At 37.1% G+C, this 14,288-nt stretch overlaps 1 protein-coding gene across 1 annotated transcript in view; it reads right to left on the minus strand.

Annotated features, from left to right (window-relative positions):
• Positions 1 to 14,288, minus strand: part of UCHL3 (ubiquitin C-terminal hydrolase L3) — a 44,985-nt gene that overhangs the window by 603 nt on the left and 30,094 nt on the right. The window contains exons 8-9 of the mRNA XM_087759305.1: positions 3,481 to 3,556; positions 907 to 965 (exon numbers count right to left, since the gene is read on the minus strand). Coding sequence (XP_087615431.1) covers positions 907 to 965; positions 3,481 to 3,556 — 135 coding nt within the window. The remainder of the gene's footprint in view (positions 1 to 906; positions 966 to 3,480; positions 3,557 to 14,288) is intronic.

The following is a 14,288-nucleotide window of genomic DNA, read 5'->3' on the forward strand; positions in this document are numbered from 1 at the left end:
TTTCCTTTGTCTCAAGATGAATCTAAGCTGTGTGGGGTAAGTGAAAGATTGTAAGTAATTCCTTCATCTAGCTTTAGGGTGCAATCTGGAGAACACATGTTATCACTAAAACAGAAAAAAAGCCACATATGAAGAAAGGAAAGCTTTATCCAGCTTCTCCCCCTGCCCAAACAAGCACAAATTATATGCAAACTTTACAGACATTAGTCTATGCTACTAAACTAGAAAAGGTTTTGTTTGTTTCTTTTTTAGTTTCTCTGGTTTCTTCCTTTTATAAAGCTAATCCAGTCTGGATACCATAAAAGTCAGATCTATGCATTGCCTTCTCAGCTTCAACTTCGCATCATTCTGTGGGGATGACAGTTTATCCTCCCAATTCACTGTATCCCTTTCCAATTAATTTCTCAACTAAACACCTCCTGACACAAAGAAGCACCCAAAAGAAGCCACAAAACTGGAGAAGACTGATTATTAGCAAGTGTCATAAAGGAAATCAACTTCTGTCTAGCACAGCACCTATCAAACTATAGCTAAACCAAAGGAAAGAGAATGAAAAATTATCCTAAGTTTTCAATCTGATGACTTCATCTCATGTGCAATTTGAAAATCTCAGCACAGAAGAAAAGTCAGTCTGATCTTCTGTTATGGTCAAACCCTTCTGACATTTCTTGTTATCATGTTATGATATTCTGTCACCCAGAGTCACAACACGAGCATTCTGAAATACCTATTTTAAAACTGAGTAAACCTAATTTTGTCTCACCATCCCACTCACTCTATTCCTCATCCAACCATAAATATAGCAAGACTTTTGTATAAATATTTTTACAAATATTTTTTATAAATTTTGTGGAAATATAGCAAGAATTTTACATAACACCATTTAAGAAGGTTTTCTATTCCTACCTCTAAAAAAGAATCGTCGCTAGTTTCCCCATGGTTTATTGGAAATGGCTTGCGCCCATCTGTTGAAACACAAAGCAGGATTGAACAACACATTTATAAAATTAGAAAAGCTTCATTTTTCCAGTTAAATCTATTTGAACAGATTTTTTTCTCTTCACTTAGAAAAATGCTACCTCATTTTTCATAAGAGAATCACACATGCAGCGAGCTATTCCCTGGTCTCTCCTCCACTGCTGACTGCTTCAACAGATATCGTTACCTACAGTCTGTTACATTAAAAAAAAAAAATCCAGTCGAAACAATGAAATACTTCTTAATATTTTATTTGAAAACTTTATAAGTTGCAATTGTTTTAGGGCTGGTATAGTACTTCAGTTTTTCAAGTAGAGAAGAACAAGTTCAACTACACTTAATGGATTTACCCAGACAGACAGCTGTACGTCTGTGGTCTTTGACAGCTGTGATCGGGGACTCCATGACAGAACAGAATACCAAACCCACCAGTTTGAAGAGTCTGGCATAACTGAAATGTTACTCTCATTTAAAATAAATAAGCAAACAAACCCTATAAGTATTAAGTACTTTCACAGCATTTAAAAATGGTTGCTATAGTGAATTATTTTTTCTCCCCTTTGGAATATAATAAAGCTATCATTCTCAGCAGTTTAAAAATACTTTCATTCATAGAAACATGTTTCAGGTTACTTGTGAAGAGCTATGAGAACATATGTCAGGATATCCTACGTATTTGCTAGACCAAATTCCCTTTTAGCTCTGTCCTCCCTTTTAAAGACTCTTCTCTCCCCAAAAATTCCATTGAAGTTGACAATACTTCCAAACTACATTTTCCATAACTAAAAATAGATTTGATGTTAGAAAAGTTTTGGATTTACATGAACAAGAGGTTGTTCATTATTGTAACAACCATGATTGAAGATACAACAATGCAAAACCCTCAGAATGTGCCAGGGAAACAGAACTGAATGCCCTCTACTGTTCCAAGCTAAGTTTGATTCGATTTTTTTTTTTTACATACATCTTGGCAGAACAGCATTTTAATTTCATGTGCCTATAAATAACATGTTTTCTATGGCAAAAACATCATGAGCATTTAACATCCATGTGCTTCCTTAGCATTTTCTGCCTGCCAAAGCCCACATGCTGGCCACAGTGACTGAAGCCAGCGAATCAATTGAAAAACCTTCTCCCGTTTTCCTACTTTTAAGTGTTTTTTGCTTTCTTCTGCTGGTACAGAGAGAAGTTATTTTAAGAACAAAGGAAATAGTAGTATTGGCATTCCACTGTACAGTGGCGCTAAATGCCTCTTTTTTTTTTTCTTCTTTTTTTTAAAATCTAAGCAAAAAATTCAAGTGGGTTTTATCTTGCATTGTACTTACGGAAAGTAGCTAAACATGGTAATCAAAGTCTGTAGTGTACTTTTTAAGCAGAGCAAATTAATGCACAATGAAAAGGTAACGTGGAAATAGTAGCACACAACTAAAAGAAGAAAGAGCCATCCATCACACCTTGAAATTTAGAGTCATAAAATATTTATATTGCATGCTACAGTAGTTGCTTCACTATTTGATCTAGTTCACTGACAGATGTACAGCATCATAAAAACACAGAAATGTGTGCCTATTGTTCATGACTTACCACTGATAATACCCCTTAGATCACCTTAATATTAACATAAGCACTTCTTATATACCGCTTATGCTCCAGGTTATGATTAGTTGTCACCTGTTCAGGGCATTGCTTAATTACACGTTGATTTTCAGAAGATGAAAATGTTCTCACCATAAAGTACTGCAAAAATTATGTTAGGAAGGACCAGTGACTTGCAGTCTTTAAATCCTGATCTATTTGCTAGTTGTCTGAAGCGCCTGCAGCAATACCTAGTTGCCCAGCAACATGTTTAAAATTGGAGTCATTAGAGAATATCTGAGCAGAACTTGGTGCTACACAATCTGAAGAGGGGGGAAAAAATAGCTGTAATTCAGCAAACAGAGACTACTGTTTTACAGTTAACTGTCTAGTGACCACATAAAAGGTAGAAGAAAAAATAACCAGCCTATAACAAATGCATTGCAGAATATTAGTATCTGCCAGTATCCTGACTATGTAATTTCAGTTTAAACTGTATCACGCTATTTAATAATAAAGCTAACACTTCTAAAGTGGCATACAGTTCATTTATTAATTCCACGAGCAATTCAGGGACATCAGTATAACAGTACTTTCCTCTCTGAAACTTGGAGCGTTCATCAGTTCTTTCTTGCTTCCTGTCCTTGTAAATCATAAAGGAAGTTTAGAGGCAGTCCAGTATTCTGTACCATTTTACCTTAATAGGAGGGAGTTGAGGGAAGGAGAATCCAAGAAAACGATGGGAAGAAGGCTGCAACTGTTTGGCAGAACCGCCCCCCCCCCCCCCCCCCGACCTTATGATGCAGTTGAAAAGAAGCTAAGCCCTACATTACATCAAGTAATCTCTCTCAAACCTTGATAGTTAACAATATTACTATTTGTATTTGTTTCAAACAAATGGAGAGAGCAGATGAAAAGTGTTCTTACCCAATTCATAGAGATGACCACCTACATTAACTAATGCAATAAAGTGAAGATCTACTTTTTCATCTATACTTGGTGCCTGCAAGACAAAACAAAACAAAAAGAAATTGTGTTCACTAAAACTCTTATCACAGTATGATTAATGAGAACGTATCATCATAATATGCTAAACACCTGGCCAAGAGGAATCACATGTTAGAAGCACATTCTGGATCTATACAGAATGGCAGAAGTCACACTGCAGAACATTTCGGAATATAAAGAAGCTTTCTGAAATGCACAGATCAGTAAGAATCCTTTCAGTAAAGTATCTGGAAGTACTTCCAATTATAGCTCTACATAAAAGCTTTATTTTTCATTATGAATTAGAAGTAGTATCAGCTCAAATACATTAACATTAAAAATAGATATTCATATAAATAGCAACTCCTTCACTAACCCATCTCCCACAACAAAGTGATGCAGGGCTGAACTCTAAACCTGTAGTATTTTAAAACCAAAAATATTCACTTGGTCAAAATAATTTTTTCCTCGTAAGCCACATATACTAATTAACCTGTTCCCTCTTCACAGGCAGTCGAAAGAAACAGTTCACACATCTTAGGTGGGGAGGAAGGAAAATAATCAGAGGTGCCTAGACTGAAATTTCCAAGTGGCATCATACCAGGAAAGGACTGAAGTGCAGTGACAGCATCAAGTGACATGACATAAAGAATGGTTACAGTTGGTAAAGATCTATCTAGCCCAGTACGATATTGCCAACTACAGCAAGCAAAAGCTTCTTCAGAAGAAAACGGCATGCACAGCATGGTACTCTGCCAGCACACATTCCCAGCATCCACTCAGCAGTGGTTTTTGAGCTTCTGAGCCAGAAGGTGCATCACCACTGTTGTGTTCAATAACAATTGATGGTCTTATTTCCTCATCAATCTGCCCAGTCCGCATCTGAGCCTTGATCCACAATTTAAGAAGATACTGTTTGAGGGAATGGGAAAAAGCACCTCAGTTTTTCTTAAATTACCAATAATCTGACTTCTATGAAAATATATTTCATGTAGCTTTCTTCCATCTTGTAATTACCATTAGCCTTATGTGAATTTCTTGAAGCACCTCAAAAAAATCTAAGAATTTGCCAGAGACAGTTAGAGTGTAAAATAGTTGTAAAACGACCTTAGAGTTGCGTCATGTTTTGAAGACTGGGTTAAAAGTTTCCTTCTTCCTGATGGTCATGAAAAAAGACTTTAGTAGATTCTCTAAATTCAAGAAATGTAGCAAACAACCAGAGCAATAAAGCAAAGGACAAGAAGTCACCCTAAGTCCTTCAATACATCAAGAACGCCAAAGAACACAGCATTACAGAGAAACTGCCAACAGCTTACAGAAATTGTATGTAGCAAGCTCAAAAACGAAAGAGAAAAACATAACAAAACCCCACACAACCTCCCCTCACTCTCATTTGAGATTCGTCTCCATGACCAGTTTAAAGTGTGAAAGGCGTAAGTACCCTGTTTCATCGGACCTGGAATGGAGAAAGAGCATTCCTGCTGCTGAAGATGAGGCGGCTATCAAAGAGACGAGAGGACCTTTCCACCAGAACTCCAAGGAGTCTTTTTCCCTTATGGCATAAGTGACTTGCCTTTGAGAATTTTGCTTTACAGAAGGCCAAACAGAGACAGGGCTTAGAAAAAAGAACCAAGCAGAAGAAGCTGCGTCTAGGGTTTGGCTATCCCAGCTGTAAACTTCCAAGGACCACAGGTTTCTGTAACCTCCTGAAAACCGCACAAGATGGTAGCCGACAACCAACAAGAATAACAACAAGGTGCCATCGATCAACCAAAAGTTTAGCGGCATCTAAACCACGGTGCTACAAAAGTGTGCAGGCAGGCAAAGCTGAGAGTCCTTGCCAAATCCCACATTGCCACCTAATCCCCATGTAGGATAGGACTTAACGGCTTGTTCACTTACTAATTAAACCTACCAACTGGGAAACCTGGGCTTAAGGAATTTCAGGGTTAGGGGAAAGACTACTGCCAGTTAGTCTCACTTTAGGAAGGAAATGGCTTAGCATTTAAAAGCTTGCATCTGAACATACGCTACCTGGGCTCAAATTGACATTAACTAGAAGAGCTCAAAGTATCACTATTTCAGAGGACTTTGAGATGTTCAGGATTTGGTTTTGATCACATTTAGAACGAAATACAGTTGTCCCTTTGACCATTTTGAGGGTTGTGTTACTTGCCAGCTTCTAATAAACTTCTCTTCTATAGAGGGACGCTTGGTATGCTTGGAATGCTAAGCCTATACACAGCTAGAAGATGGATAGGGAAGCCATCAAAAAGAGCATGGTTAACTTCTCATAGAATTTACTGGAAGACAGTGCTGCTCCTATAGAATCCTGCTGAGTTTTTGTACATGCCTAATCTAAATAATGTGCTTCCATTCAGTGCTATTGCCACAACCCACGAGAAATGTTTTTAATTCCCCAACCTCATAGAAAGAATGAAAGTGCCACGCCATTATTAAAGTTTCTACCACATGTTCTCATGTAGACAGTCTCCTTCCCTTGTGATTTCTTTTAATCTCATGTAGATAGTAGTAAATTTACTACAAAGTAGATCTATTACATTTCTTGAAAAATTAGGATTTCAGTCATTTTTGACAGACAATTATTTGCATAATCATAAGCACAGAGAAACAATAGAGTCTGAATAGTCAAGATGACCTAAAACTTTATATTATAAAAATCTGTTGGTTATGACTTAGGCAAACAAGTAACTGGATTAAACTTTCCCAATGTGATGGATCTGATTCAAAATCCCCCCCAGCCCTCCTTCAGGACAAAAAAAAAGACATCCACTGCATATGTGTGCATGCACGCACACACACAGACACACACAGAAGAACAAGCCTAGTCAGGCCAATATCTACTTCACTGGTAACCTCTAGAAATTCTAACACTTGAACCAGAAGATTTTAAATTTCAAAGGAATGGAAAGAAGAGGGAATGTCAGCTTCAGGGAGATGTCTTTTGTGGTCTCCTTGAAAAGCTACACCTTTGGCCAATTTTTCAGCTTTTAATGAACAGTCTGTGTGAATGCTTAAAAGACAAGAGAACCTAGTTTAGAAGGCTGCCTGCATGTTCATCACTGGGTAGTGTTTTCAGAGCAATTAGAGAGCATTTTCTCTTGATTACTCTTCTTAAAGACCACTGTAACATCAACATCAGTCAGAAGTGTTGGGATGACCTGTTCCTTTGTTTTTTTCACTTAGAAGCCCACTCAACGTGCAAAAGGAGACAGCAGATTTGAATGACCACATGTATGAACGCACAAGGAAGGAGCAAGACACAGCAGTCTAAACAAGATGATTGTCTAACCAGGATTTGGAACTAACCTCTAGGATTCAAGACTCATTTTTCAAGTCTTCTGAAGAGCTGCAGCACTCAGTGAAAGAAAATTTGTATTTCTTTCCCATCCAGAAAAGACAGAAAGAGGATAAATACCAGTATCTTGGGGCTTATGCTATGGTTTCAACCTTAGTATAAGAAATAAGTTTTAGTAGCGTGGGTTAGTGGATATCACTTTTCCAATTTATCTCTTCAAAAGAAAAAAAAAAACAAAAAAAAACCAACTGAAAAACAATGACCAGTAGACTTCAAACTGATTTGAAGAGGAAAAATGTGAGAAGTTTAGCACTCAAAGTGATGGTTCTGAGAACATCTTCTCAGCTGTATTTTGTTCTCAAGGTATTGAGATAATGCTCAATGATAATACAGCGTATCTTCATGAATACCCAGTCTCACGTACAAAAGTGACAGCGAAGGTTGTCATGCTCTCTAATCTTAGATACCACATTAAAAGCACCTAGATAAAATCATAGAATCATTTAAGTTGGAAAAGACCTTTAAGATCATCAAGTCGCGATTTTTCAGGGGATTTGACTGCCTTCTCTGCTAACCTGGACATTCCAATTAAATAATTAATGAACAGCACCTCTACATTTCTTCCATTCTTCACTAGCAGAGTTCCAATCAGCGATTTTTAGAATAGCAACTCCCACAGTTTTTAGTGTACAAATGGTAACTCTTCCTACTCCCTCCTGTTGTACTGAGAAATTCCTTGATTTTACCTTTCACCACTGCATGTTGCCCTCTCCTCATGAACTACAACAGTCCTCTTTCTTGTTGTTGCACTAACCTTCAGAAACTCAATGGTACACCCCTTATATCGCTGTTTTCCCAATCATATCAGCTGGTCTAATAAGGCACATTTCATCATCTAAACAGTTTATCTTGCTAATGCCCTTAGGCCATTATCCCAATCTAAAAGTCAGTATTCAACTTTCATGCATTTGAAATCTTTTGGTCTTCCAGTGTTGCTAACTTAGAACAAACCTGTTCACCAAATTTGATGTGCAACTGGTTTCTTTTCCCCGAAACTGCATTTCTGGGACAGACACACAACTGGCGAAAAAAAATTTTGTCTTGCTCTCATGGACATACTGCACAAGTCCTTACCTCATCCTGCTTAAAATTTATTTATGAAAGACCACATTATAAAAACAGGTTCAATGTTACATGACAGTCTTCAGGCAACTTCTTCCAACTAAATCTTCTATTTTTATTATTTCCTTACACTTGCTCTTGAGAGAATGGAGTGAAGCACAAAATCTCACAAACAAGTTTAGTAGAATGCTTTGCATTACAGGTAGTGACTGGGAAAGAAAAAAATACCACTTCTCTTAGAGTCAAGAAATTGGCATTAAGAGTATGTCAGGTTCTGGAAGAAGACTGGTCAAGACTGATAAGGAAAAGACAATTTTGCAGAACCTTGAGGAATAAAAATTTTCAGATGCACCGAAATGAAAGATCATGACAAAAGTAACTGACGTCTAAGAGAAGAAAAAAAACATTAGGGGTTTAATTACACAATTTCACTCACATGGAGTTATAAGAAGCCAAAGAAAAACACATTCAAAAATGAAGTTCACAGAACTTTAGAACATTAGGTATGGTTTGGATTCAATAAATTTTGGAGTAAAGGGGAAAAAGTGATGCAATTGCTATTGGGTAGATTAGGCATCTGTGTAATTTCCATTTTGAGGCATGGAACATGCTTGGGCAAATCTACTGTGTAGGCCTGTGAAAGGCATTTGAATCCTGGTTAAAATACTGCAATTAAAATAAAGACCACTGAAATTATGATCACAAGTTTCAGCAAGATTATTTCTGGCTCATTCTCACAGAACAGTGACATCTCTATTCATGCTCAACATACTGAAGTGAGTTTACAGTATTTGAAATCTCTGGAGTTTCACAGTTGAACATACATAGCTAATTTAGATCAAGGTATCCCTTGTCCAGAAAAATGAAAAAGAATTTCTTTAAGAAAGGTGCTGAGGGACTGTCTTGAGTGCTGACCCAAGAACAGACAAGAAGTTCCTTTATTAAGCATTGCCTTATGTATTTTTCTACGATGCTGTCATGGTAGACAAGCTGTCTCAAGCTTATTAATTCTTATGTCCCCGACTATAGCTAGAACACGCACGTGTCAGGTGAAGTACAATTCCACGCTGCAGGACAGTAGCATCTGATTTTGAACAGGAGAATGTCAAACAAGAAGGTGAAATTCAGAGATGGGCTCTATCGATGACCAGAGTATCTGGGTATAAAATGTTTATACAAACACAAATCTCCCTTTAGATCCGTGAACAAGACGGAGTATTCAGCAGTATGCTGCTCTAAATAGGTATTTCTTAGTTTTGTTTTTTTTTAAAGAACAGAAACTTTAGTCTGACACAGAAAGTAAATGGGAGGAAAAAAAGAGCATGTTTTCCAACTTGAGAAGTGTAGGAAAGAAAAAAGAATTAGGCGATTAGCTTGACATATAAAAGGCAGCAAAATGATCCTAAGGCAAGCAGAGATGCTAAACTAAAAGAACAGATGAGCTGGAAGAATAAGAGATCATTACAAGGACTGAGGAAAAGTCAACATTACTAACGATGCATGTTGTTACCTATAGCTTAAAAATTTGCCACAATTTATCAGGTTTGCATAGAACATTTCAGGACAATATTTTCAATATTTTTTTTTTCTATTATATGTTCTTAACTCATCTGGAGACCTTATCTAAAAAGTCAAGGAAAGCTTTCAAGTAGGAAAATTGTATTTATTCTCCTTAAATAAAACCAGTCTCCCATCATTAAGACTTTTGCTCTTAATTTTGAAACAATTTATTTTCTGTCTGTCAATGTTTAAGTAGTAGAAATGTACTTAGAACTACAAGAAAGTTCAACTGTATTTTAAACACAATATACAGGATGTTTGCTCCCCTCCCTTAAATTTAAGTGCATAGGTTTCTTAATAATAGCAATACTAGAACATTTTCATACAATGCTGAGACCAATTCAGCCTCTTTGTACATCTAGTAGAATGATCGGAGCTGTACTTATTTAAGAGCATTGACAGGACAAAACTTGAAGGACAGGGTAGTATTTATTATCAAGCCAGCTGAGACAGCTTTAATCCCCAAAATGCTGTCTGTTTTTTTGCATATTAAACTAATCTACATTTAGTTTGTATGTTCTTGAATCCTCTTGGAAAGGCATGGTATACAAAAGTGTGAAGACAAGAACAATATTTTACTAACCAATAAATATCAGACTATATCGTATTCCGTGATAAGTCTTTGCATATAGGACTTACAATTTTTATCTGTCAGACAGAGATAGTCAGTATCTCAGTGGAGTTAACGAGTAATATTTTAGAACTATTTTTAGTGGCAAGCTTCTGTTTTGCCAGACACAGTTGTGTTGAAGGCCACTTATTTTTTGAACATTTTCACAGCAAATGCTCACTGCTAATGGATGAGGAGCTGTTTTTAGAAATTTTCTGAAGTAAATAAGACTCTCAACTTGCCAACAGTGGTTTTCTATTATAATCACAACAGATTGTGCTGTAATGTCCATCCTTGGATAAGTCATGGTTTATTTAGTGTTGAAGTAAACTCACGGTCAATTAATGTTTTTGTTCTAGGCAGGCACACTCAAGCTCAAGTCTTCCTCAATAACTCTTTTCTTAACAACAAGCTTATATAGGTCATATTCATACAAGATCCCAGTTTCAAATTACAGAAGTATGATGTAGAATTTTCCAAGTTTTGCTAAACAATCAAAAAATTCCCCAGGTAAAATGTCAGAGCTTTGCAAATTTAAATGGCATAAATATTAAATGGGGGGAGGAAGCATGAGTTGGGGAGAACTTAACTCTGTGCTTAACTCCATGCCTCCTCAAATCCCAAGGTATTTAACTAGCTCCAAATGATAACATCACGAATGTTTCATTACAGTTCTGAAGATTACAAGAGAGCTAGATACTTAAAAATAGCCATTATTATTCACATAAAGAGAAAGGAGTCTGGTAAAAGGTCTCATCTTGAGATTCTTATCAGGATACGAATGTAAAAGCTGTAGAGAAATGGAAGCATTCTAACACTAATTTTTAATAGCAATAATACATTAAGAAGGATTTCCACATCTGGAAATACAGATCTGTATGAAAAAGGAAATTATTTGGACCACAGTCAGAATACTTATTTCACCTCAGTAAAAAATCCACATACCTCAAAAAAGAATTTCTAGTAACGTAGGTGAAACGTGGTCATTACCAAAGAATGTTAAAGACAAAATCACTGTCCCAATTTTGCTTTTGAGACCATTCACATATCAAGATTTCTTTTGTGTGTACTAAAAGTGTGATCACTCCTTAAATGCAGGATGAAATACCACTAAACCATTCTTTCAGTTTAGTGTTTCTGATGGTGGTCATGACACAGATTAGAAATATTGGCTATTCTGTACATGCAATTTTTTTCTACATTTTCAAGATATGTTTGTGCCCTCTGAGTGAAGAAAGACAAAGGTGTAAATATGGTATTTGATGACAAGCTTTTACTTATTAGAATGTCTTCTCCTTCAACTAGAATGTCTACAAACTGGATAAAGAAACAGATGTCAAGTGAGAAAGTAAGCCAGCCCCTTGGGATTACAGGAAACATTTCATCTTTACTGAAATACCCAGGGACCATCAAGAAAGACTTAGAATGAAAGAGAAGGAGACTAGGTTTAGGATATGAGAACATAAACCAGGTCTCAAACACAGAAGAAATAATATCATGTGACAAAGAACTAGAAGCCCCTTGATTTAGCACATCCAAATGAAAGATCATGAAGATGAGGTGAAAAGAGGCTGGATGTGGAGCCTATGGCGAAAAAAAAAAGCCACTTCATGAAGGGCAAACTTCATCTATGCTTTGAAAATGATTTGGCACGTGTATTGAATCAAAAATACCTGGACAGCAAAGCATGGGGTGATGTACTTTTGCTGTCCGACATGGGGAAAGGAAAAAGAAAAAAAAAACGGGGGGGGGGGGGGAGAAAGAAATCCTAAGAATGGTTGAGAAAAGGCCCCAACAAAAAATGATGCCTTGAAGACCGGAGTTACATGGCAGAAGGCCAGTCGTGTCAGAGTAAGAAAAGACTGAAGATGGACTACACTTACAACAGAATGAAGCCCAACAGATGGAAGGCGTATCAAGGGCCGCCAACGACGAAGACGGATTGACGGACTGGTAGCCTTTGCAGGACCTACATGATTACGTTTGGCCCAGGAGAGGGATGCAGAGTGACACAATGGTGAAGCCTTCGTTCTGCTGTGGCTAACCTGAGGCTGCGATGAGGATGGTGGTGAAGACAGCGAGGACGATGACGACTACATAAACATTAAAAAAGAACATACTTAGCCCACTTAAACTTGAAGTAACATACCTAAAAAGGCAACTGCAAAGATGTCCACTATTTATTATACTGTCCTTTAGCTGATCAAATCTAGACAGATAATAATCAAGAACATGTTGAATTTGAATGAGAAGACAAAAGAACAATGAAAATAAGCAAAGACATGGTCCAAATCTGATGTTTATCACCAGATAAGCTAGAGGTTATTCACACCCAGTGAACTTCATAATATGAACACAAGTTAACTGACTCATTCAAGAGACAGACTGTTGGAAAGTGAGGAGGGAGAGGATTTAAGTATCATCTCGTAGAAGAAATAGTTGAGAACAGAGAGTGATCACTTTTGTCTACAGCTACAAAAACTGTAAGCAACAGTTCTTTGGTAATTTGGGAAAGCTAGGTTGTGCTACTCTGGGATTTAAAATGAATCAAGTAACTACTGTAACAGAACCCAGAGTTTCTTTACTGTGCCATGTCTAACATAAAAGGAAAGCAAAGGAAAAAAGGAAGCTTACCGTGGTGAGGTATGCAACTTCCTAAGTTTTTCACCTATTCTTCTAAAATAGCAGGCCAGTGGCAGTATTGCCATTAACACTCAGGATCCCTTTAGTATCCGTGGAAGCAGTAGGACTATGTTAAACCATTCAAATTGTTACTATTAGAAGAAAGACCACAGAAGTATTAAAAATGACTCTCAGCTGCAACTGACAAAGTTACAGTAAATATATTAAGACCAGAAAGGACCATTGTGATGATTTAGGTTCGATCTTCTGTCCCACACAGGCCACAGGACCAATCAAGTTCAAGTTTTGTTTGGATCAGAACATACTCGCAAAACAAAACCAAACTTTCAAGCTTAACAGTTTTTTTACTACTGAAATAAATGAGAACAAGTCAAGATTTCCCTCAGTCCTATCTATAGCTAGAGACAGTAACATTTTCAAACAATTTACTAAATACATTAGTGCTAAATGAAAAGGCAATCTTTCTACTCCCACTCAATGATGATATGAACATGGAACAATGGATTACATTAGTTCATCTGGCCATGATGTCGAACCAGAGGCTCACCTTCAGCTTATCATCCACCATTACTTTTTCCTCTCAGCTCACATAAAAATCCCCAATGTCATCTTCAGTCTTTCAGAGAATCCCTCACCTTCTGCCAGGAAATAAAGCGTATCTTTTGTGCTAATTACATAGCTTTTATTTGGCCTCAGAAAAATACTCTTTTGCTTGAAGCTAACCTCAAGGGCAGTCCAGATTGTCCTGTGTTGATGTCTTGTGCTTTACTATGTCTTAATTTTACACCGCCTGTAGGTTTTGAGATGTATTTTATGTTGTCTTCCGTGTCACTGATACAAGTTTTTTAACAGTACAGATCTTAGAACAAAACCCTGCAGAGCCCCACTAGCAAACAAAACTTCCTCATCGATAATACCCCACTTAGCTGCACTGAGACCTGCCAGCTGCTTGTGAATCCATTAAAGTTTTGCAAGCAGAATAGAAACTGCAGTTCCTTAAGATACGTCCCACATTATGCAACTCAATGGAACAATTCTCGTAGACTTCAAAATCCAAGCATTCTCTGAAAAAAATCCTTTTCATTCTGTTTAATCAATGCATAAGTGCCAGTCAAAACCATTTACTTTCTTTCTATTATTTTGGAAGCAATTCACCTTCTTTCCCATTCAATTTTAATTTTTTTTCCTTTTCCTATCAAGCGTGGGACAATTAATTTGTTCTTTCTGCTCCCATATTCCTGACCTTAAAGAACAAAGATAGGGATAGGAATTCGTCATGAAAAGCAAGCACCAAGTACAGCAGAAACTGTAGAGCTCAGAGATACGCAGGGAGTGTTATCAAGTCTCATAACCTGTCCAGAGAACAGAGTTTTTCACAGGTTTGTTGGTTTTTTTTTTCAGTTAGCTTCTGATTTTCAAGCATTCTGATCCAACCCTAAATCTCAGCAGCTCCATATAGAAGAGGACAAAACCAGAAAACCTCCAGACCCAAAA

Source organism: Nipponia nippon, unplaced genomic scaffold (genome assembly GCF_047370975.1).
Source record: "Nipponia nippon isolate SJK-2023a ecotype South Korea unplaced genomic scaffold, ASM4737097v1 scaffold_2, whole genome shotgun sequence".
Lineage (NCBI taxonomy): Eukaryota > Metazoa > Chordata > Aves > Pelecaniformes > Threskiornithidae > Nipponia > Nipponia nippon.